Genomic DNA, 26,594 nt, shown 5'->3' on the forward strand with positions numbered 1-26,594 from the left:
CCCCTTCTGACCTCTGTGGGCATTGCACAGCATGGATGCATCTACCTATGTGCAGGCAGTACACTCATACACATAAAATTAAAATAAAAAATAAAAATAAATTTGAAGAAATTTGCAGATACTGATGTTGAACAGCCATCTCAAAGTAAACCATCCAAATGGATTATTTGTGTGTGGTGCTGGGGATGGGAGCCAGAATATGTTAGGCAAGAGCTAAATCATTGAGCCACAACTCTTTAGCTAAAGTACAGTCTTGATGAGAAACATCAAAAGTTCAATTTGTATATACTTTAAGAAAGTTCTAGAGTGCTAGATTTCCGTATGGCTTTTTCTAAAAGCCTTTAGTGTTAGTTATCCCTCCACATACTTCCTTCTCTGTCCCGCCCTCCCATTCCCATCCCTCCCTCCAAAGGGACAGGGATCATTGAGGCAGAGTTAGCAGAAAGATTGTACAAGCCAGAAGTGGTGGATGACCACAAGGAAACAGAGTTTTCCAGACAACTGGAAAGTTACTTTTATGAACTGGTAACAGGATGCACAAATACCGTGTAAACTCAAGCCAGACAAAATCCTAGCATAGATGTGGGGAAGTGGGTAGGAAACCCCCACCCCACCTGAGGAACTATTGGAAACAAATGGCTGCAGGAAAGGGGAGAGTCATTCTCTTTTAAGAGTATATAAAATTAGGCAAAGGGTAGTTAGGAAGCTGCAGATAGAGAAAAGGATCTAAATATGATCAAGTGTATATTGTATAAAATTCCCAAAAATTCAATAAGAAGGAAAAAAGGTCAATCTAGGTCTGTGTAGATCTGTTTTACCTATCAGAGTCTGTATATTTCCAACTGACTATTTAGTGCTTTGAATAATATTGTAAGATAAAGATGGGCTGCCTAACTGAATTTCCAGAGACTTTCAGATGCTATGGCCTACAAACATGGCCCTTTCCCGAATCATAGCTCTAGATTTACCTTTTATTTTTCTAAAAAAAATTCAGTTAGGCAGTTTATCTTTATGTAAAAATATTATTGAGGGGCTGGAGAGATGGCTCAGTGGTTAAGAACACTGACTGTTCTTGCAGAAGACCCGGGTTAGAATCCCAGCACCTACATGGCAGCTAACAACTGTCTGTAACTCCGGTCCCAGAGGATCCGACAGCCTCTTCTGTCTTCCACAGGCATTGCATGACTCAGGTGCACTTATCTACCTGCAGGGAATGCACGCATACACATAAAATAAAATAAAAAAACAACAAATAAAATATAAAAAATATATTGAAAATATTAAATAAATTAGCAACTGGAAATGCAAAAAATATATTCAGCCAAGACTTAAAGTCTTTATGTAAAAATAACTAAATAACATCTGTCTCATTAGTAAGCAAATTTGTTTTCATCCTTAATAAGTGGCAAAATTACGGGGATGCTGTTTGGAAGTAGATTTCTTCATAATTTATTTTTTTAACCAAACGCTGTTTGAAGGGCTACTGATGTGACTCAGTGGTAGAGCAATTGCCTACTATGCTAAAGGCCCTATTCCATTGCAAACACTGGGAAAATAAGGATCCTGCATTAGGAAATCTGCCAAAAATTGGAGTCTTGCTCAATATTTCTAGATCAGCATACATTCTGTTCAAAACTTCTTTTGCTATTATGTTCAGAATACTTTCAGAATTCATTGCTTCCTACTGTTGCCACTGCTATGCATTGTGGGACCCACCATCACCTCTAGCCCAGGTTACTGCTGTAGTTTTCTAACTGATTTCCCTATTTTTACTCTGGTTGCTGCTAATCAATTCTTCATGTAGCAGCAGTGAAGTGACCTTTCAAATCTGACTCATATCTTAGCACTGCTCAAAGCGTTCTAAAGGCTCGTCTGCTGTCTTGGATAAAAGCCAATGTCTTTTCAGTGTCCGGTGAGGCTTTTACCCTACCAGCTCTCTGATTGACTCTCTTCCTTGTTCATTTTGTTCCTGCCCAGTGAAATATATGTATAAAGAGAGATTTTCAACCCCTTTCTTGGGTTTGGGTTGCAGTGTAGAGCTAATAGTAAATTGCAAGAAGAATGGGTCATGTGTGCTTTTCCTCCTGACTTCAAATCATCTCAGATACTGAAAAGAAATGAAATAAAGTTATCTACTATTGTTAGTGTCTTGTAAGGCTTTTCTGAGAAAAAGATCTGTTAGCATTCAAATTATTTCTGCATGATTTTCAAGTACATTAGTTGCTACACAGTAAAAAATAATGAGGCAAGTAAAGGTAAAAAGGCAACATGTGCATACTAAAACTGATACAAAATAAAGATAGAAATCAACTCAAAGGAAGTTAGTACAAATACATAGAAGAGAAATAGGTCACCAATATTCAATTTGTTGATTAAATCAAATGTGTTAATAAAAAAGCTTCAGAATGTGCAGAGCTGCATTTAAGATGGGAAAAGAAAATATTTGTAGCTTCTGAGTGTTTGTATATTTCTAAATAGTTTAGTAGGTAAATGAATCATTTTATACTTTTTAAATATTCTTTTCCTATGATGTATTCTTCCTTGGAAGCGTTTTAAAGTATCACCAACAGCCCATGAATGTGGACTGATTTAAGATTTCATCTGGTGGAAATCAGGGAATTAGGATTAATACAGCTCTGGGTGACTTCTATACCAGTAACTCCAGAGAAAAGCATAATTTAAGCGGTTCTGCAAAGGATCTAGATCTGCAGAGTGTTCTTTATATGCTGTATTGCTGAATCAGCCTCACCTATAGCTCTACAAATGGATCTGCTTAATGAACTGTCAGCCAATGTTGTGCCCTAGTTCTTGAATGGAAGAGAAAAGATGTCTAGCTTCTTATGTACTTTATAAGGGACGTGTAAGACACAATTGAGTTAGTAAAATAAACAGTTTTTATGATAAAAAGATTTCTTGATTCCAAGGCTTAAGTAAAGTTTTCTTACCATTTTTTCTCTGTCTGCAGAATGAGCATGTTAAATGGGTAGATGTTGGCGGAGCCTATGTGGGACCAACCCAGAATAGAATCTTACGCTTGTCTAAGGAGCTAGGCATAGAGACTTACAAAGTGAACGTCTCTGAGCGCCTAGTGCAGTATGTCAAGGTAAGCCTGACTTTTTACTTATGTGATCAATGTATGAACATTTTATTTGAGAAAAATTTGATCTGTTTATGTTACATTTTTTCATTGTTTATATAGACCACATTTTCTTCATTCCACTGTTTTTGGACTACTTAACTATTATGAATAATGGTGCAATACATATTGATGTACAAGTACCTCTGTGATATTTTGACATGGAGTCCTTTGGGTACATACTCAGACTCCATGCCTGGGCCATATGGTAGATCTATTTTTAGTTTTTTGAGAAATATTTGTTTTCTGACTGGGATAAGATGGAATCTCAGTGTACTTTTAATATGCATTTCTTTGATTGCTATTATATTTCATGTTTTGAAAACCATCTGTTCATTTCATTAACCCATTTATTGATTGGATTGTTTGATTTCTTGTTGTTTAGCTTTTTACATTCATTTTTTATTTAAAATATTTTATTATTTTTATTTTATGTATATGAGTGTATTGCCTGCATGTATGTAAGTGCACCTGTGCCATGCAATGCCCGAAGAGGACAGAAGAGGGTGTCAGATCCCCTGGAACTGGAGTTATAGATGATTGTTAACCACCCTGTGGTGCTGGGATTCGAACCTGGGTCTTCTGCAAGAACAGCCAGTGCTCTTAACTACTGAGCCATCTCTGCAGCCCTAGGCTTTTGACTTTTAAAATATCTTTTTTCTTTAAAACAATTCCTAAAAATTCCTATAATTATTGTGGGAGAACATGCCTCAACTTTTCCCTCTCCCTGCTCCCCAGTATAGCCTTCCCAGGCTACATCCCACTCGCCTTCATAGGGCACAGGGAATGGGGTTGCCTGGACAGACACAGACAGATATAGATAGATAGATAGATAGATAGATAGATAGATAGATAGATAGATAGATAGATAGATAGATAGAGACAGATATAGATAGATAGATAGATAGATAGATAGATAGATAGATAGATAGATAGATATAGATAGATATAGATAGATAGATAGAGAGATAGAGAGATAGATATAGATAGATATACATGCACAGACACACACACACACACACACACACACACACAACTTCCACAGTCCCATTTTAGCTTTTGGACTATTTCTTCATCTAGATTCTTTCTTACTCAACATGTCTTTGAAAACATCTTGTTCATTTTCTTTGTACTTGTCTTTTTCTGTTGGAAATTCTACATTTTCCTACAGTTTAGTTGAGGGATTGCTTAAACGCAGTTGCTCATATCCACCTAAGAAATGACAGCCTTTGCCACTGTTACTGTTTCTTCACTGAAGTCAAAGATGGACTTGCCTAAGACTGGAAATGTGCTTTGAGAAATCAACTTTCTGATCTGACATTGCAGGCCACTTCCTGAAATGAGGAGGGGTTATTTATTCATTCCAGTGGCAGGATTTCCATGCCAGTAACTACATGACTTTTCAACAGACACAGCTCGCTCTGGCTGTACTGTGAACAATCACAGTAAGTCTGGAGGCTAAAGCTTTGGCAGTGTCCTGGATGTTAATAATACATGTGATGTATGTGCACTGATGCCCAACCAGGAGGTCAGGAATCTTGGCAAATCTGATAGACATTTGGTTTGGAGATACCTGGGAGAGTCTGACAATAACACATGTGAAAAAAAACAAACCAGTAGCCATTAGACGTACTGAGGGTTCATAGGTTAAGGAAAGAACAAAAATGACAGTTGAGGGTATATCCCAGTGGCAGGGAATATTTGTGTAGCATGTATGAGGTATCAAATTCAATCCCTAACACAATAAAAATTATACACAAAGTTTGGAATGTTGGCTTCAGTAGGCCACAGTCAAAGGGGAAAAACATTTTTGCTTTCCCATTTTCTCTTTCTGCAAATCGTGGTGTTTTCCTAGGATAATAAAGAATAAGAACCATGAGATCAGCTACCATTTATTAACCCATTTTACATTTTCATATTCGATGTGAGAGAGGAAACCAGTTCCTTTGCTCTCTTCTAAATAAACAGTCATGGAAATCTACTCTCCACTCCAACTGGGAAGTGTGATGATTACCTATCTATTCCTCTCTGCAAGTCAAGTGCTAAGAAATATTTATTTCTCCTGGAGGCTAAAAATAAGAACTAAGTCTTTTTTAAGCAGGAACTCATTAAATTCTTAGATCTGCCCAAGACTGTTATGATTATCCCCAGATAACAGGTAAGAAAACAGGTTTAGTGAGGTATAGTGACTTGACAAAGCTATAAGACTAGTAACAATCTACTAATCTCTGTAAGCATGTTCTTCATTACTTCAAAATATAGTCTAGGAAATGAAACCAAGGTGTTGACTATAGGACTACTGAGCCTCTGATGTTTGTTTGGACAAACAGCAGTTATAAGATGTCTCATCATCAGTTTCACTGAAGTCTGCATAATAAACAAGCAGATACAGTTATAGTGAAATATCACTCTTCATTAATTTTCTTAGTCTTCTTCCAGTTCCATGTTCCTTTTTGTACATTTTTAAACTAAAAAAAACTGGAAATTTATAGTTATGTTTTCAACTAAGTACCTGCTGGTCTCCCTGCCCTGCCCATTCCAAAACATGATGCTAAGGTGAGATTTTGAAAGGGGCACATGGTAACTAATTCAACTTTCCAGTATTAGCTTTTGGTTTGTTTGTTTTGGGGGGCACGCACACACGTGTGTGTGTGTATGTGTGTGTGTATGGGTAGATGAATATTACTTGTGCACATGTGTGTGTATATGTGTAGAGGAAGAATTCAGATGTCAAGTGTGGTTCCTCAGTCACTTTCCACTTTGGTTTTGAGACAGGGTCTTTCACTGAACCTGGAACTTACTGATTCAGCTTGACTGGCTGGCTAGCCAGCCAGCCCAAGGATATGATTGTCTACATCTTTCCAGTGGTGGGATTGCAGGTGTGCAATTTTATACCCAGCCTTTTATGTGGGTGCTGGGGTTCTGAACTCAGGTTCTCATGCTTGCATAACAAGCACTTTACTGGTTGGGCTATCTCCCCACCCAGCTTCATTATTCTTTGTTACATTTAGAGAGAGAGAGAGAGAGAGAGAGAGAGAGAGAGAGAGAGAGAGTGTGTGTATGTGTGTGTGTGTGTGTGTACCATGATAACTGTGTGGAGGTCGGAGGACAACTTGAAGGAGTTGATAGTTGATTTTCTTCTTTCACACGTGACTTGGGAATTGAACTCAGTTCATCAGGGTTTGCAGCAAGTACCTCTACCCATTCAGCAATCTCAGCAACCCCTTCCCCCATTATTCTTACTGGAGACAAGATGCAATTAAAATGCAAAAGTGATGTTTGAGAATCTTGACTTTGTAAGTTTTGATTGTATCCTGGCATGCTGTTCAGCCTTCTTGATAGGACCTTATGAGTGAGGTATCTTCTCTAAAGTAGGTGCATAACATCTTTGATAGTTTTGATTCTAAGAAAAATCACAACTTCAGTTTTCAGACAATGAGAGCTACTCAATTCATACCATATTTTTATTTCACAAAAACATAAATATCATTAAGTTGTTACACATATATGACACACTGGAAAAGGCATCTTGTGACTTTGGTCTTGTGAGTTAGTAGTCTGAAGTTATTTTCAATAGTATAATTATTAGCTTGGTGTGGAGGCACACACCTGTAATTCCAACACTTAAGAAAGTGAGGCAGTAGGATGGTAAGTTCAAGGACAGCCTGGGCTATAGAGCAAGACATCTCAAAAGAGCCAACAAAAATAGTTATTAACCTCTGACTCATTGCTATCTCACAGCCATGTATATCACCACGATTAGGTCAGAATTATTGACCATGTAGTCTGTGGCAATTTTGGTGTTAAACTTAATGCTTTCAACTGCATTTTGTACAGCAAGTCAAATCTCTTTCATAAAGCTGTCGTGGTGATGTATGCCTGCAATCTCTGCATTAAGGTGGTAGAAGCAAGAAGTTCAGAGTAGTTTCAGTGACATGAGACCTTGTCTCCAGGAAAAAGTCAATTAATGCTTCAAAGTCAGCACCACTCCCATGATAAGGATGGCTCTGATCTACTATGGTCCATGCCTGGTACCAAAGTTTTCACTCTGGTATGTCACTTAACATGTACTCTTATGGAGGCCCTCAGGCAGGAACTGTAGCCTCATATCACAGAAAGTGTCTAAGCTCAGAGGCCAAGTAACCTGCATGTAAATATGGACCACTAAGCAGGAGTCCAGTCTTTCCACGTTCCATACTGGCTCTTGCTATATCAGGTTCTACTGCAAGGGCCTGAAGACTCCTGAAGCTGTTTTTACAGTTTGTGCTTGCTATGGTTCTCTTTGGTGGTTCTCTTCTAAAGGCGGTCTTGTGTGTTTTCCTGTGTTGTGGTATGTGAAGCTGGTAAGCATTTTACTCTGTAATTTGGCCCAGAATACCTACTAAATACTCACTATAGTGGATGTTCTTACTATGATGAGGAAGCTATAAATAGAGGATGTCATAGTAAATGAAAAGCAGGAAGATGTTTAATTCAGTATTCTAGATAAGATTGTTAATAAATCAAATAGTGAAAACATAACTCTACTTATTTAAAAAATATCTCAACTCCCATTGTTCTCTCTGCTTGTAGAAAAATAAGAATTTTTCCAACATAATAGTATATTGGGTTAGTGATACAAATTTCCTGTATGTCTCTGCATTGGCCTGTGAGAACCCAAGATTCCATAGTCTAAAACAGTGTATTTTTTTTTCTGTCAATGACATCAAAATTATTATAGTGAAAGTGTTTAATGCATGTTAAGAATTTTGTTTTGTTTCTTTTTTCTTTTTTAAAAAGCAACTTTATTTTTATTTTATGTGTATGAGTGTTTGCCTACATGTATGTAAATGCACCATGTACAGGCTGTGCCTACAGAGGTCAGGAGAAGGCATCAGATCTCCTGAAACTGGAGTTACAGATGATGTTTAGCACCATGTGGGTGCTGGCAACCAAACCCAGGTCCTCTATAAGTATAGCCAGTGCTCTTAACTGCTCAGCCATCCCCCCTTCCTTTTTGACAAGATCTTGCTATATAGCCAAGGCTGATCTAAAACACACAGTGATTCTTTTACCTCAGTATTCTGAGTACTGGGATTACAAGCATGAATCACCATGCCTGGTTGAATGTTGTGAATTTGATAATGGCTTTGCGTGAATATATTTGATCTGTGAAATTAATATAAATTAATTCTGTTGTTTTTAACCTCAACGGTGATTTTTAAATAGCAGTGACTAAATATATTTAAGACATTTTGTTAATTATTTTCATTTAGATAGTAAGGGAGGGGCTGGAAAGATGACTCAACGGTTAAGACCACTGGCTCCTCTTGCAGAGGACCCAGGTTTGATTCCCAGCACCTACAACCTGTCTGTAACTAACTCCAGTTTCAGGGGAATCCAGTGCCCTTTTCTGAACATCGTGGACATTGCACAACACAGGTGCACTTACATACATGTAGGAAATATACTCATACATACAAAAATAAATAATATAATTTTAGATGTTAAGGGAAACATTTAGGCCCAAATGTTTATTGGAGTGAATCTTACTTACATTAATAAATAAGAGGATCCATCGTTGTGTTTGTTTTACGAGTTCCATTGAGTTGTGGGAACCTTTTGTTAAATTTTGCAGTTCATAGTGAAGGGTGTAGAAAGGGAAAACCCAGGCAGAGATGGATCAAGCAGTTTTCAGGAGCTGCTTTGAAATAGAAAAGGACATATTCATGCATTCTCCTGTTCTCCCTACTTTTCACATCCTCTTTAAATACAACTAGAGATATAAATATGCACCAAACATTTGTTTTTAGAAGGGGCTAGATAGAAAGTGGTGTGATAAATAAAAGTTTATTTAAAACCTCAGAAGCTTTCCTGACAGTAACAGCTCAATAAGCATTTCCTTCTAGTATTGGTTCTGTTCTGCCTGCAGCCATTTACTACAGGTTTCTATGCCAACTGAAATCAAAAGCTTGTCAGAATGTGTGTGCCCTAGAATACTAAGTATATTTTGTTGTCACTAAGAGATGAGCTTGGTTGGTTACATCCAATATGTTGTGTAGAAGGCAGAGGATGTGTTTTTGTTTTAGTTTGTCTCAATGCTTACTAGATGACTTTGTCTTTGACCCTTAATTTAGAAAAGTTTCTTTTGAATAAGGGACATAAAATTTTAAGCTTCTTTTAACACTTTTTCTATTTTAACTTGAGTTTGATTTATCAAGTATCCAATATAAGCCTGTATGAAGGTGGCTTATAAATACTTTTAAGTCTCTCTCTCTCACTCTCTCGCTCTTTCTCTTTCAGACTTCATTTGCTGCTTGTGTATTATCAGAGATTTTAATAACAGAATTATACTTAAAGCTGTGCAGTGGGTCTGGGAGAAGATCAGGGGTAGATCTTTTGCCTAGCACAAGTGACAGATTGAGTTCTCTCACACCACCAAAAACAAAGGCTTTACAGCTTAAGAAACTGATCAGCATTTTATATTTCCTTTCAGAGGCTCCTTTTTTTCCTCCTATATGTCCAGGTATGCATCTCATATTTGGTTTCTGAGATACAAATTTCCTACTCAGTCAAAGTGTCAACCCAAAATACATCATAGAGGTTATTATTTTTTCCTATATTCATTTTTTATTTTTTTAAACTGTAGGAAAATACACATGGCGTATAATTTGCCAGCCTCACCATTTTAGGTGTAAAATTCAGTGACATTTAGTGCATTCATATTTTTATACAACCATTGCCACTATGAATAGAATCCCCCTTTTTTGTGGTTCTAGGAATCCTTCTCCTTTTCCTTCCTTCCTTCCTTCCTTCCTTCCTTCCTTCCTTCCTTCCTTCCTTCCTTCCTGCCTCCCTGCCTTCCTCCCCCCCCTCCTTCTCCTCCTCCTTTTCCTCCTTCCCCTCCTTTTCCTCCTTCTCCTCCTTTTCTTCTTCTCCCCTCCTTTTTTTTGGTCTTTATCTTGCCTTGACCCATGAAGTATTGAGATTACAGAGATGCAACACTACTCCTATGATTTTCATTCGTTTTTAATAAGGATTATTTCATCATAGAATTCTCTCTTTTTAATTAAAAAATGTTTTTACTTGTATGTGTATTGTGCAAGTGGAGTAGGGAGGGGTGTGCATGAGAGACTAGAAGAAGAGAAAGTGTCAGATCTCCTGGAGCTGGAATTATAGGATATTGTGAGTCACCTGATATGGGTGCTAGGAACCTAACTGGGGTCTTCTGGAAGAGCATCCAGTGTTCATAACCACTGAGCTTTCTCTGCAACCCCATGTAGGAATTGGTGCTAACCACTGAGTGGTTCTAAAGTCACCCTGCTGTCTTGGAGTGGCCTTCCCTGACAGCATAGAAGAGGGAGTTAGGTTAGATAGAAAGCATTTCTCTTACATGCAGGTTGTGTAACTGCATACCTCAGGTGGAGCCTTGTTGATTTGGTTAATAGTCAAAATATCCTGAATGGGGGCTGGAGAGATGGCTCAGCAGTTAAGAACACTTGGCTGCTCTTTCAGAGTACACAGGTTCGATTCACAGCACCCACATGGTGGTTAACAACCATTTGTAGCTCCAGTTCCAGGGGATCCAGTGTCTTCTTCTGACCTCTGTGGACATTGCATGACATGGGTGCACTTACATGCATGCAGGCAATACACTCATACACATAAAATAAAAATAATGAAATAATGAATAGTTTTTTTAATGTCCTTAATGGAATGAAACATTGCATAAGGAATTTTCTCCAGAGAAATTACTCTAGGCTCCATGATAAATTAATTCCTAGAAGTTCTGACTGCTCATGTGGGAATGCAGTTACCTATTTGAAATTAAGATCTCCTCATTCCTCCTCCTCCTTGCTTTCTGCTTCCTCCCTGTTTCCCTGTCTACAACTCCTGCTTTCACCCCTGAAAACATGCCCAATATGCCAAACAAAGGGATCAACATTTGATCCTAAATTTTCAAACTTCTGCATAGTTCCTCTCTAACAATCAAAAACCGAACTGAAAAATACTCCAATATCTTATGACTCCCATACCTATTCAGTCCATTCTGGGCACGTCCTGAAGGAAACTGTCCCATGAGCACATGTTAACGCACCCATAAAGTATTTTCTGTCATTGCCCCATACTCTGCCACCTGACAGGTTTGTTGCACAATGTAGATTTCTGCCTCAGATATAGATTCAAGGCTTTTCAATTTCTGGGTCAAATTCAAAGAAAAAAAACATTTTGATAACTTAGTGGGCCTCAGCATTTTAGTTACAGTTATCCCTACTTTACAGATCAGGCGAAGTTGCAAAAATGACTTTAGTACAAGGTCTTAAATAGAAATGACAGAAAAAAAAACTGTGAAAGTTTCATCAATGACTGACCTTCCCAAACATAGAGCTTGAAATTGAAAAGACACAAATAATGATAATAATGTCAATACCTGATACTTGAGCAGTTGAATACTATTCATAACATTTTATTTTATTTTTTGCTTTGAGTTTGAGTTCCATGAAATCAGAAAATTCTCAATGGAACCATAAAAGTATTCTGCAGTATTAATTGCCATTTAATGTAATGTACAGCTTTATCCTGAAAGCTGTGGAAATGTCTTTTTTCATTTTAGAGGACTGTTCTCATGTCAACTTTTGCAAACAAAGGCAATGCTTATAAAACTTGTATATTTCATTTCATTCCCATAACTCTCCTGTAATTTGTCAGACTTACATGATAAATGGTGAACTGCAAGATGAGGTTTAATTTTGTGTGTTTGCCAAAGTACTCAGTGGCCTAGTTTCCATAGCCATAGCTGGCAAAAAAAAAATCAATGTTAAAAACAATCGGACTTCAAAGACTGTAAAAGGTAATTATTTTGGCTTATACTTGCTGTCTAAGGTAATTAAAGTAGATCCTGGGCACAGAAATGGGTGTAGTTGCTAATTCACATAATGATTTGGGCATTTACTAATGGAATAACCCAGAATACCTATGACACTGTGAAAAATATTTTTCCAATGTTCAAATTCTAGAGAGATTGTACTGAGAGTCTGATGGCTCCAGGATCATTCTCCCTCATATCCCACACCATCATTAGCTCTACAACCATGATCCTGGAGTGATTCACTGAAGTAACTAATTTCAGTACAGAAACAAAGCTGCATCTAGCCCATGTGGACACACTCAGTTAACAGCTTAGCTAATAAGCTCTTCTTCCCTGGGGCTTTTTAACCTTCTGTGACATACTTTATCACTTAATTGTCTGGTGATAAGGAGGGAAGGGCCTATGGCATAGACTCAGCATAGAGCCCATGATGCACATGTAGTTTTAATATGCAAATCATCTCAGTTCATTTTACCTGTTCAACTCAGTGTTGTGGAATGATAAATATTCTTGTCCAGAGGAACACAAATGAAAATATCTTCTCATGGGTTACAGGTAGAAAGTAGATAGTGTGGTTATCATAACTCTTCTTTCATCCTATATTTGCACATGCTGTCCCAGACTCCTGCCAGTGCCAGCTACAATGTTAAAAAAAAATATCTAGGGAAATATTTCCAGAGTGTTTGTTTTCTAGACAAAATTAATTTCAAAAACACTCCACAGGAGTTTACTGACCAGATAGATAGATACATCTTGGAAATAGTCCATATTCTAAGCATATATTTGAGAGTCAAGAACATTTGGGAACATTAGCAAATTAGGGAACCTACAGAGTCAGGCAGTAAGAAAGACTGCTTAACTATAAGCCAGTATTTCCAAGATTTATGAGCCTAGAACCTGTTTTCATATAGCAGTTGTGAAGATTCGTGTAAGAAATGCAAATGTAGGGAATTATTTTAGAGATTTACATTTCCAGATGGACTTAAGTGTTCTATCTTTTTCTATTCATCATCTTCCACATAGCAAGTTCTAATCAGTTTGACAGTAATATTGAAAAAAGGTTGTATGTAGAACTGATATTCAAATCAATGCTAAATTGGCATTCACCAGGAGGTTCTCTTAGAGATTGGAAAAGGGGGATTCATTTGTTTGGAAAGTGATTTTGACGTTTTCTGTGGTGCAAGGAAAGTAGATGTGATATCAACTGAGCCTTAAAAAAGCAAGCAGATGGTGATTAACACACAAACCCCAAATTGACCAATGTGCAGATGACAAGAGGCCACAGGGTGCGTATCCCTGAATAGGTTCCCTATTGCAAACCTCTGCCTTCCAAGACTCAGGGGTCATTGTGGAAGAGGAGGCAGAAGATTGTAAGAGCTACAGGAATTGAATGATCACAAGGAAACAGAGTCTTCCAGACAGCTAGTCAGTTATTCCTATGAATTCACGGCAATTGTGGCAGCATGCACAGGTCGACCTCTCTGCAAGCTCAAACCGGAAAAATTCCCAGCCTAGACTTGGGGAAGTAGGTAAAAAATTCCAGCCCAACCTAAGGAACTTTTGACAATTGATGGCTACTGAGAAGAGGACAGACCATGACTCAACAGGGATCGGACTCACACTGACAGACACTGACAGACATTTGGGGACATAAATCAGACTCAATAGAATTAAATTGGACTCAGGCAGTGGCAGGAGGTATAGACAGGGGAGGGGATATAAATACCATCTAACTATATTGTATGAAAACTTCAAATATTCAATAAAAATTTTAAAAATGTCCCAATAAATACATAAAAAGCAGGCATCCCATTCCCTCTTTGTTCCTTTATTTCACAAACATTTCTTGGAATCCTGCTATTCACTTGAGAATATAGAAAATACAGATGCATTTGGAACGTAATCTGTCTTCTTTGATGCATTGAGAATAATCTGGGAAGTTAGTCTTGTATATAAATCAGTTTAATACAGTGTTGAGACTGGCAAGGGTCAGGGACAATGTTCTTGTCATTCAGCAGAGGAAGCAGAAGTGGTTTCTGACCTAGGTGCCTAGGTAGTATCCTTGGAAACGTATCTTTCCAGGTAATCATTCACTCATACCTATAACTTCCAGGTATAGGAGCATTCTTGATAGGGTTTAAAAGGAGAAGCCAACTCAGCAACATTGCAAGCCTGATCTTCCTGACATGGAGATAGAGTCATGGGGTGGGTGGAGATGATGGGGAAATCTGAACTAAGCATGAAGACATGAGCTCTGTTCTGTCAGGCACTAACAGGATTTAAACAAAACATGTACACACATTTCTACATGTTTAGTAAAAAGTAAAATGTGAAACATTGAATATCTTCACAGACATATAAAACTCATTAAATTCATATAAAGCTGCCCAAATTTGTTACCTTATCACGTACTTTACTTATGATCATGAAATCTTACCTGGGAGCAATGAAAGAAAGAGAAATCAGATATGGAATTACAGGCATAGTAAAAATCAAGGATGTAAGAATAATAAAATGAATGGTTGTCTAAGAGAAAATTAGGAATCTGGGCATGGTGATGCAGGCCTGTAAATCTAGTGAGTAGGTGACTGAGGAAAAAAAGTTTGAGTTTGAGGCCAGCCTGGGTTATATAACAAGACCTCCCATACCCCCCCAAAAGAATAGAAAATGAAAAACCACCAACTGAAAAGATTTTTCCTTTAGTTTAATTTTAGTTTTGTTTGTTTTAGATAGGGTCTTGCTATGTAGGTAAAACTGGTTTCAAATTTGTGATCTTTGGGGCTAGGAAGATGGCTTAGCGGTTAAGAACACTGGTTATTCTTGCAGAAGACCCGAGCTTGAATCCCAGCACCCACATGGCAACTAACAACTATCCTTAACTCCAGTTCCAGGGGATCCAGCGGCCTCTTCTGTCCTCCATGGACATTGCACAACATGGGTACACTTACCTACATGCTGGCAATACACTCATACACAGAAAATAAAAATAATAAATATTAAAAAAACTAATTTGTGATCCTCTGACACTTCGGGCTTCCCAAGTACTGGGATGACAGACATATGCTACCATACCCAGCTTATTATTTTTAAAGTTTAATGAACATAAAGATAAAAAATGATGGGTATACAAAGTAAAGTATTTTTAATCGGTTTTTACTTTTTCTCAAAGAATTTGACAATAAGCATAGATAATTAATGACCTGAATTTTATATAAATATTATATACTATAATAATGGCCAAGCATTAGTGAATTACCTGAAGGTTTTTTTAAAAAATACAGATTCCCTGGTTCCACATCCTGATTTAGTAGGTCTCATGACCCTTTACTTCACATTTAAACAAGCACCATCAGTGATTCTGAGGCATTCCAGAACCACTTCAAGTGAGATTTGCTGAGGGCTGCCAAGATGGATCAGTGGATAAAAGAACTTGCTGTACAAGACTAACACTAACGTGATTTAAATCTCTGGAACCCAGAGTGGAAGGAGAGAACTGACTTCTAAAAGTTATCCTCTTACCTCCACATGTATACCATGGTTTATGTGAGCTTGCACTCACGTACACATTATCCACATGCAAATAATAATAATACCAATAACAATAATAATGAAGAATTGGAACCCAGAACAGCTTATGTTATTCACAGCTTATGTATCTCTTTACAGAAGAGTTTCTCAGTATTGCTATTTTAGGCTTCATTTTAGGGGGCTGCCCTCTGCATTATAGGATCTGTAGTAGCATCCTCTGCCCAATTGTAACAACCAAGAATATCTGCCAACATTGACATAACAAGTACACCTGGGAAATACTCCCTTAGTTGTAAACTATTACTCTATATGGATCAAAGCCTCTACAGTCGTAATTTTAGCAATACTGATCATTCTGGAGTAAATTTATTAATAATGAAAACTACCTTTCCTAAAGCTATAGGACTCTAAATAAAACCTTGAAATTTCCTATTTAACTATTCTCTAATGTCTCTCAAAAAAATTTTCAGCTACAAACTTGAATGAGTCTACATGTGGTGGTACACACCTGTAATCCTAGTACTTAGGAAGTAGAGACAGGAGAATCATGAGTTTGAGGCCAGTCTGGACTACATTAACAAAATGTTGTGTCAAAAGCAGCAACAACAATTCATACCCTCTAAAATGGCGATTGCCAAAAAGATAATAACAAATATAGCATGAGGACAGACAGACACTGCAACCCTCATTGCTGGAAGAGAATGAAAAATAGTACAACAACTTTTGGTGAACATTTTGGCAGTTCTTCAAAATGCAGGGTAGGGGTAGAATGGAGAATGACAACTAATGAGTAAAGCCTCTTCTTAGGGTGGTGAAAATATTCTGAAGTTACGTATAATAATGGTTGCACACTGCTACTATGCTAAAAGTCATTGTATTATACTTTAAATGGATGAATTATGACATGAGTGATATGATGATACGACTATATATCCTTGTAGTATTTCCATCTTTTTTCTAACTGCCTTTTTCTCTTGAACTGATGACATTTGTGAAGGAGGGAAAATATTTTTAAAAGCTGCTCTTAGTTACCCAAGAGCCTCCAGAAGAGCTTGTGTTGTTTCTATCTTAATTACTTGCATATAATTTTCTGTATATAACTAGAATTCTTTGGGAAAGTTGACCTAATCATTCATTTTTAAATTCCTTCATTTTTTGTGGGGACTCAGGTTTGCTTTGCTTAGCGGGGGACCTGCTGGCTTCGGGGCAGAGGGTCTGATCGGCGACAGAGTCAAACTCTGGGACCTGTGTCTTCCCAACAGGATGATTTATTTTTTAATTTAGATGGTTTTTATACATCTCAAGGAACTAGCAGTCACGTGGGATATGACAGTCACAAAGATTTAGGGTACAAAGAAACAGGACATTTAGTCTGTTAGTTGGCGCCAGAAGGATTCTTAAACTTTTACTCAAGGTTATCAATGCCCATCCAGTAATTTATTGGCCACAATGTTTTCTTTCTTAGAGCTAAAAGCATGGTAAACTTTTAGCTTTTAGCTCAGGAGTAAACCTTTAACCTGGCCTAATCTCTTAGCCAGGGATAGCTGAGTTATTTGTTTAGGACAAGGAGATGAGCTAAGGGTTGTTGACCAAGACCCTTTCCCACAGAGCAGGGAGCATACACTTTTATGACCAGGCCACCTCCTCCTGCCAGCCCAACAGTGTTCCGCAAGGCAGGGATTATCAGATTTTCAGTGCCCCTCCCTTTAGCAGAGAATGCAGCCTGGACCTATAAGTTTTAGGCTCACCTCACCCTAGAGCCTGGCATCCTGGTTTCCTACAATTCTTGATGTGAGAGCATCATTTATACCTTAGTGTATTGGTACTTTTTTGGAAATGGGGCTGCTCAACTTAGATGTACACTGTTAACTGGACACTGTGCAAGTCTTGAGATGGGCTGAGAATACGATGATATACCAGTTCCTGAGCAAATGTGCAGAAATGTTCCTCCACACCCTTGAAGTTGTGTGAGATATTGTAGATAACAATTTCATACTTATTAACAGAGGGAACAAAGATATAAAAATGCAAACCATAACACTATGCAAATATAGTAACAAAGCCAGATTGTGGACAAGTTTCCCAGGGAAATTGAAAGTGGGTGGGGAAGGGAAAAGGAAAAGGCAAGGTTGAGGATGGGACCTGGGGCACTCAGTAGATCAAAGAATGTGGAAAGAAACTCGGGGACCCAAGTGGAGATTTGAGTAAACCAGCAACATTCAGTGAGTTGCATCAGATGCAGCCATGTGATAATGGAATGGATAAATACATCCCTTCAGATCTGGCTATAAGGAGTTCATTGGTGACCATAGGTAAAAGGAGGTTGTATGGACTTTGGTAAGGGAGATATATCATATTTTCTGAAATAAAAAGATAAGAAGAAGCAAACATCATTTGAGTGTTACTCTTAAAACAAGAATGCAGAACCTGGGGTGTGTCTCAGTCATAGAGTTTGAGCTAAACACCCTGAGTTCTTGGTCTTGATTCCCAGCACCAGACAGAAAAACAAGGAAGAATGCATATAAAATGACAGTTGAAAGATAAATGTTTCCATGTAACATGTGAAAACTTCTAGGTAGGAATTTGAAGATGTTTGAAGAGAACTTGGCTACTTATATTCAGAAACAGTAAGAAAGTTTTAACTCTTAAAACATTACAATGATGGTATCAGAAAATAGGTTTCTTTTTAGATGATTTCTTTGCTTACTGCATTATTATGAATTGTAGAAAAGATTACTCTTATAGGCTTTGTTACAAAATAGAGACCAGGCACGTTCCAATGAATTCACATGGACTGGAAAGAAATGTTCCTAACACAATCCAGAAATTTTTTATTTTTTAAGATGATTACATAAGGATATTTGGCAGCTTCTCCTGTAACTTAGGATACTGTGAATGGTACTTACTTATTTTTGCTTAACTAAAACATGAAATTATGGAAGAGTGAAACTTTTCAATGTGCCAGTCACTAGATGCTATTTGCTTAGTATAAACTTGGCTTATCTTACAGTTTACAGGAGCCATAAACTACCATGTCCTGTTAATAGCTTCCTATTATTGTGAACACTGATTGATTAAATATGTGATTTTCCCAAGGGACTTAAATATTTGGGGGCACAATTCTAAGAACATCAATAATTTCTGCTGTGTCAGTCCTTTAGGAAGTAAAGACTTTTTTGGAAAGATAGTAAGATTTCAGAGCATGGGGACAAAATGAACAATGGCTATTCTAAAATTTTTAGTTCCTTTTATTTTTAAAGAGAAATAGACACTTATAAGTACTATGCCAGAGCTCTTGCCTTTCTCTCAGGGCATGAAGGCATTTCTTGTTGAGAAGTTGTTTAGGATCGAGAGAGAAACTGCTCATACCTTGGTGAGAAACCATAGAATCTCATTTAGAACACTGAGAGAGCCCCTGCTTAACCTTACCTTACCCCAAGACTTTCCTATCCAGAGCTCTCTTTGTATTCTGTGTAAAATGTTTCAGCTCATTTCTCTCAGACAATTCAGTAACTTTTCCCAAAGATGGCCCTATTTCCTTGACAGTCATACTCCCAGGGATTCTTACTCTTTAGAAACATAAAAGATACATGTGGAAGATTTATAAGTTTCACATGTCAGTGTTTTCTTTCTTTTGGTGGTAAAGTTCAAAATGCATATAGAACAAACCTATCACCACATTCCAGGAAATGTCAGGAAAAAACATTTTTATGAAGGAAGGCTCTGAGAGGAGGAAATTACCCTTCTACTCTTTCATAGCTACTGTCACTACGCTTTGGTTTTCTTATTTATAAAATTGGACTATTAATAGTCCTTGACTCCACAACTGGAGGGAACATTACATGAGATAATGCATATGAAGAGTTGCAGCCACTGCCAGGCATGGAGAAAAAGTTTAATAAATGTGTGATAATTGTCTTGATGGTAATAAGGAATTTGGAGTCTCAAAAAGCTGCATTGCAGTATTTCAACAGAGTTTTCTGATAAGAAATCAGAACACATAATGTAGCATGGTTACTTGAATTTGCTATACAGAAAAGAAGTACATTTCTTTGTTATGTAATGGATACCATGCATTCTTACTCACTTGTGGGGAGGTAGCATGCACACAGTTATGCCTTGTGTCACTGCCTTGATGATCAGGAGCTTTTCTTGAATCTTTTTGAAGGTCTAACACAACTTTTGATATTAAACAGTGAATATAATAGGCTTTCTTCAAGTACTAATCAAATTTTTCATGCCAAATTGTACTAGAAGAAAAGATTTTCACTTTATAAACATTGAGAAGACGTTTATTTTTAAATGTAATTGTAACGTAGTATTTTCAGGGGATTAGTTCTAGGGTTCCCTGTGAAAACCAAGATCCAAGGATTTCTAACTCTCTTATATAAAATGGCATAGTATTTGCATATGACCTATTCATACCTTCTTGTATGCTTTAAATCATCTCTATATACCTTACAATAGCTAATACATATAAATGTTATATAAATAGTTCCTATAATCCATTGCTTAGGGAATAATGACAAAAAAACGGTCTGTACACGTTCAGTCCATATATGTTTTTGTATACTTTGTCTTCAGTTGGTTGGATCTGCAGATGAAGTACCCAAGGATACAGAGGGCTCACTATAAAAGGAATTAAATTTGCAAAGAAGACCTTAGAAACTACCTCGTCTTACTCTTTTAATAGGGGTCTATCCTCTACTTATCCCCAACCTTTCTGCTTAACATAATATGTGTCACATAATGAAATGAAGTAAATGGTTTCTAAATATCAAGCTGTCCTCATGTTAGAAATCTTGGCACTAAGCCATACAAACCAACTTGAGGTAACAGGGAATTTACTGAAAGGAAGCTAGAAGGACCACAAAATGTACAAAAAGCTGGAATACCACACTTGATAATATGAGCAGAGTGGAAGAGCTATGGCAAGTTGGGAACAAGAACCATAGCCATGGTCTTTATATAACATGGAGTATCTATCTGTTCAGCATGCTGTCTTAGAGAAAGAGAACCCACATTCCACTTTCTTCTATACTTGGGTGATGGATTCAAGGATTGGAGTATATCAAGATTTGTGAGGTGTCTACCCTGTACCTTTTAAATTAAATTTTATTGAACTTTTGTGAATTTTATACAATATATTTTGATCATATTTAGATCCCCTCCTGTATCTATACCCCCCTTCCTAACCTCTCACCAAATTTCTGTACTCTAGTGCTTGGCTGTGTCAAAATCCCCAACACCCATGTAAAAAGCCAGGCATGGTATCAGGTGCCTACAACTCCAGGGTGGAGGTACAGAAATAGGCAGATCCTGGGGCTTGCTAGTCAGCCAGCCTAGCCAAACTGCTTATCTCTAGGTCCTTGTTTCAAAAAGAATAACATGGAGTGCAATCAATCACAGATGATGCTCATATTTGGCCTGGCCTCTACGTGTGCACACACAGGCAAGTGTATTCGCACACACTTTTGGACACGCATACACACTGCACATGCACACACCAAACTCACACATACACACAAAGAAAATGTTACAGATTTTTTTGAAATTTTTTATTTATTTTGCATGTGAAATATGCACTCTACTACAGAATGACACCCTTAACATTCCTTTTCCTTTTTTATTTTCAAAAAGAATATCATTAAATTTCCCAGTCTGACTCACTTTGTAGCCTAGGCTGGCCTTGAACTTGGAATCTTCCTGCCTCAGTTTCCTGAGTGTGTGGACTTACAGACCTGCGCAACCAGGCCGGACTGGTTCTTGTGTTTTCAGAATGCCATCTAGCTTATTATACTTTTCAGTTGATTCCCTTTACTTTTATTTTCCAGGGGAAAACTTACCCTTTTCGGGGAGCATTTCCACCTGTGTGGAATCCCTTGGCATATTTGGATTACAACAACCTGTGGAGAACAATGGATGAAATGGGAAAAGAGGTAAAATATTTAGTTTGTACATGACCTATTTCTGAAGAATGAAAACTGAGTACAATCCTTCTAAGGTGCAGGGAACATTGCTGACATGCATTGATTCATATTCTTTCCAGTATACTGAACAACTCTGTAAAAGCTGGAAAGATTTCCACTTGACAATGGAGAAACTGAGTACCAAATTTTTATATAATTCACTCAAGACCATGCAGCAAAGGAACCAGAATTCAACACCATTCTTTTGGTTGTTATTAAAGTCTACACATATTTATTTATTTGTTTATTTATTTATATTTTAATTAAATTTTTGTGCATTTTGTACAATACATCTTAATCATATTTAGACCCCCTCTCCCATCTGCTTCCCCCATAACCCCCTTACCGGATTTCATGCATTCTGTCATATATGTTAATGCCTATCCAGTCAAATGTTCGTACCCAGATGTCCCTTGGTACAAGTTCATCTACTGGAGTCTAGCAGCCTATCTAGAGTCACTCCCTTAAAGAAGATCAACTCTCCCTCACCCTGCAGTGATCACCTGCCAATAGTTCTTCAGCTAAGTTTGGGGCCTCCTTCCCATTTCCCCAGTTCTATGCTGGGTTTTCGTCTGATTGAGTTTGCATGGGTCTTGTGTATGCTGTCACTGTTACTGTAAATTCACAACCACTCTTGTGGACACTAGTGACCATGTGCCTTCAATTCTATTCCATTGGAAATATATATATATATATATATATATATTACATATTTCTGCCAAATTACTTAGTTATGTATCTGTAATACCACATTAAATCTTAGGGAAGGACTTCCTACTTCAGAGTTTGTTCACTCACAGGCTCTGAAATATTATTCTCTCAAACATCAACTGGGGGCCTAAAATGGGTGTTATCTTTCAGTAATAATATATTGAGATTGATAATTATCACCATCATCCCAATTACAGAAAAATTTCACATGCTGTTAATATGTAATTATCATCGCTATCATTGTTTTGACAATAGCATTAAGGTGTGGATTTCTGATTTCTCTCACCTCTCTGTGGACTTTCTAGCCAATCATAAAGAATAGGAAATCAGTTTACAGAGGTTCTTAGGAAGGCTTCTCTAAGGGGGTGGAGCAGTGGGGTAGCTCTCTTCACACCTGAGTGTGGACCTCCTTTCATTGCAGATTCCTGCTGATGCACCATGGCAGGCACCACATGCTGAAGAATGGGACAAGATGACCATGAAAGATCTCATTGATAAAATCTGCTGGACAAAGTATACTTGATGATTTAAAATCTTTAAAAAAAATCTTCTCCTCTGATCCTTTCTATACCATCCTGAGTTACAGTACTATTTTTGTAACTTATACAGGAAAAGTTAAGGAAGCTAGCCAGAGCAGGTTTGAGTAGAAAATGAGTAAAAAACTTAAGAAAATCTGTGCATAGACTAGGACATCTTTGAACAAAAGGGTCATATGATCTGTAATAAAACCAATGACTTTTAAAATGTTATATTCGGGTTGCATATAAAAGCAATTTGTAAGTATCTTTAAAATATTTTCATATAGATGGTTATGGAAGATGGTGTGAATCTTCTTTGTATGAATGAAAATTATAAACCATATAAAGAAATTACTTAGGATCTGTTACTAGTTTAGTAATTTCCAGTTTACTAGTACTTGACTTAGTGATAGGAATACCTTCTAAGAAATGTGATATTTAATGCAATTTCATGGATAAACATTTGAGTTGAGTGTATGTAAACTAAGATGACTTGTAGACTATAGAACCTTCTGGAAACACTATTAGATGTGCATCCATCATGCATCAAAATGTTTTGTGGCTCATGACTATGTTTATTTTGCATGCATTTTAATTGACACATAAAAAATTACATACTTATCAGCATGTTTTTAGCTTGGACCTAATATGCAAAGGCACTCGGCCAGGCATTGACTGAGGAATAGTATTTACACTGCCTTCATGTAGTGTATATTCTTTTACCAGGAAAGACTAACATTGAACATACAATTGCATAATGCTACGCAAATACCTATAGCAAAGGGAACCATACTTGATCCAAGGGTAGAAGAAAGCATTTCTTGGTACAACATGTATTAAATTGAAACTAAATAGCTAGTACATCAGTTAAAAACGAACTCAGAGACAAAAGGAAGATAGAAAAAATAGATGATTAAGAGTGAAGGTTTCTTCTAGGAGTAGTCCAAGGGCAGAAGAGAGACTAAAGGATAATGTTAAGGGGTAGTATCTTCTAGGAATGACCCAAAGAGGCTGCAGGGAGAAAAGTGGTATGCTGTTTTCTGGGAATAACTCATAGGATCAGAGTCGAAGACAGAAAGGGTGAATGGTGTAGAGTATATGGCATCTTCCAGACATGACCCACAAGAGCAGGGAAGAAAGGATTGGTGGATACAATGACAGGACATTACCATTATTCTGGTAATGGCCCACAGGAACTTGGGAAAGAAAAGAAAGGGCAGATAAGAATGTATATTATAAGAATGACTCAAGGACTGGGGGTGTATGGGGGAAATTGTATGATGTCCAGGATGATGTCTTTTAGGAATAACTCATAAGAGCAGATGGAGACAAGGTGGGATAGAGGTGGGGTGAGTTTATTTTCTAGGAATCAACCAATGGATTGGGTCTGGAAGATGAGGGGATCAATCTTGGGGGCAGGTATTTCCCAACAATGAGCCAGGGTTAGAGATCCTATTCAGGCAAAATGGTTAGTGTGGTAGGGTGGTATCTTTCAGGACTGACTCACTGGAGCAGAGGAGGGTAGATTTTGTCAGTGATGTCAGTAACCCAGGCATATGCCTAAGTGCTGGGGAAAAGAGAAGGAAGCTTGGATATTGTGGGACAGGAATTAATATCTTTAGTTAAGTGCTCCACCAGGATAGAGGGAGCAGAAAACCTAGGTAGGGTTAAGATGGTGTTATCTTCAATCCAGTGAGTTGAGGAGGAGCAGTATGACAAAGGGATATTGTGAGGGGAGTAATGTTATCTTCTGAGAAAGAACTGAGGTCATAGGGAGTTAAAGGATGCTCTGCAGCCTGAGGAAATGATATTTTCAAGGAAAGAGCCCAAGGTCATGGGGGAACTATTATAGATGGTATGGCAAGATGATATCTTCTGAGATCGACTCACAGGGGATAGGGGGATAAAAAGGGGATACTATCTCCCAGGAGGAATGACCTAAAAGTTCAGGGTAGCAGAATGGAAGAGGAAATGATGTGACTCAGCAATAGAGCTGCTAAGTCAAAGATGGAGAGAGAAAAGATTTAGCAGAATGATATCTTTCAGAAACAGCCTGTAAGGACAAGGTAAAACTGGAGGATGGATAGTGAAAGGTAGGGTAATAACGTCTAGGAATTACCAATTGAAAGAAGAAAAGTAGATATCTGTCAGGGTAATATCTTCCATGAAAATCCCACAAAGGCAAGAGGGACATGGGAGTATGAATCATGTGGAGTACTGGTTAGTATATTTCAGGAATTCTAAAATAAAAAGACTAAAAAGAGATATGGGAAATGATATCTTCTAGAAATGACCCATGGAGATGGGTCACAGGAAGAATATATCAATCCAGTACCTTTCAGGAATTAGCCAGAGGGCCAGGGAGAGTGGAGAGTGGATCCTGGATGATGTGGTATCTTCTGGGAATATATCCATAAGATAGTACTGTGAGACAGATGGGGTGTGGTTGATGATATCCTTGAAGAATTACCTGCTATATCTAGATAAGAGGCAGGAAGGGTGTATGGTTTAGGAAAAATAACATCTTCCAAGAATGATCAATAGAGACTAGAGGGAAATAGAGAAAGTACAACTATTCCAGAGGTTCTTATTTTCCAGAAATTGACCTATAGGGAATGGAGAAATCAAAAAGGCTAGGTGCTGGGGCAGGATGGTGTATTTTAGGAGTGACCTGCAATTTCAGGGAATACAGGTTGAATGGATGATATTGGAACAATGGTGTCTTCCAGAAATGATTCAATGGGTGGGGATGACAGGCAGGAAGGATGGAAGTTGTGAGGGAAGATGGTATCTTTCATTAAGGTGCCTGAATCATGGGGGAGAACAGAGTGTAGTTGGCTTTTTACCTTCCTGCAGTGATGCACTAGATTGGGGGAGGGAAGACAGGAAGGCTGGAAGTTATGAGAGGGGATTGTGTCTTCAGCAACATGCCAGGGTCATGGGGAGAAGGGAAGGTAGTCAGCATGGGAATATGTAAATCTTCCAGGAAAGAACCATGGTCAAGGAAGAGAGGGGAACTGTGTGGTGGTGTGGCAGGATGGTATTCCAGGAATGATCCACAGTGGTTGGGGGAGCCGGAAAGAGTAGGTAGTGGACTTTAAAAATACTATTTTTCATGAATCCACCAAAGGACTGGGGAGATGGCTCAGTGGATAAAGTGCTTGCCCTGAAAGTGTGAGAACCAGAGTTTTGTTCCTTAAAACCATATAAAAGTTGAACAGACATGGTGACCATGAGACCTATAGTCTCACTGCTGAGGAGAGAGAGACAAGAGATCCTTGGAGCAAGCTGGCTAGCTAGACTAGTCAAATCAGCAAACCCTGGATTTGGTGAGAGACCTGCCTCAATAAATAAAGTCGTCCAAGATGGCACTTGACTTTGACCTCTACACACACCCACATGCACATGTAAAATGCATACATACGCATGCACAGCACCCATGTACATGCCAAAACAGCAACAACCAAAAAAAAAAAAAAAAAAAAAAAAAAAAAAAAAAAAGAAACAAAAACAAAATGCAGTACAGTTGCTGAGGGACGAGATAGAAGTATAAATGTGATGGGATGACATGTTCTAGATGTCCCAGAGGTATCTCTGAGAGATGGAAAGTTGCATAATTTGGGGGATAATATGTTCCAGGAATTAGCTGAAACAAGACAAGTAGGGGAGATTACAAGATTCTACACTGTTACCTTCTAGGAACTACCCAAGGTTAGAGGTGGGCTTGATGTTAGATAATGTGGGGATGTGACTGTCATCCAGGAGTAAGCCACAGGGGCATCTGGGACTCAAGAAAAGTTAAGTAGGGTTAGATACTACCTTCTAGGTATAGCTCACAAGGCCAGGAATAAGGAGATACAAAAATAGATAAAATAGGGACATTT

General features: G+C 37.9%; 1 protein-coding gene across 1 annotated transcript in view; it reads left to right on the top strand.

Moving 5' to 3' along the window:
- The window catches only part of Maoa (monoamine oxidase A), a 68,647-nt gene that overhangs the window by 21,414 nt on the left and 20,639 nt on the right, over window positions 1-26,594 (top strand). Inside the window, exons 3-5 of the mRNA XM_008843181.3 lie at window positions 2,966-3,103; window positions 21,347-21,451; window positions 22,614-22,705. Of these exons, the coding sequence (XP_008841403.2) occupies window positions 2,966-3,103; window positions 21,347-21,451; window positions 22,614-22,705 (335 nt within the window). The remainder of the gene's footprint in view (window positions 1-2,965; window positions 3,104-21,346; window positions 21,452-22,613; window positions 22,706-26,594) is intronic.

This window comes from Nannospalax galili, unplaced genomic scaffold, assembly GCF_000622305.1.
Source record: "Nannospalax galili isolate Female #2095 unplaced genomic scaffold, S.galili_v1.0 scaffold270, whole genome shotgun sequence".
NCBI classification, from domain to species: domain Eukaryota; kingdom Metazoa; phylum Chordata; class Mammalia; order Rodentia; family Spalacidae; genus Nannospalax; species Nannospalax galili.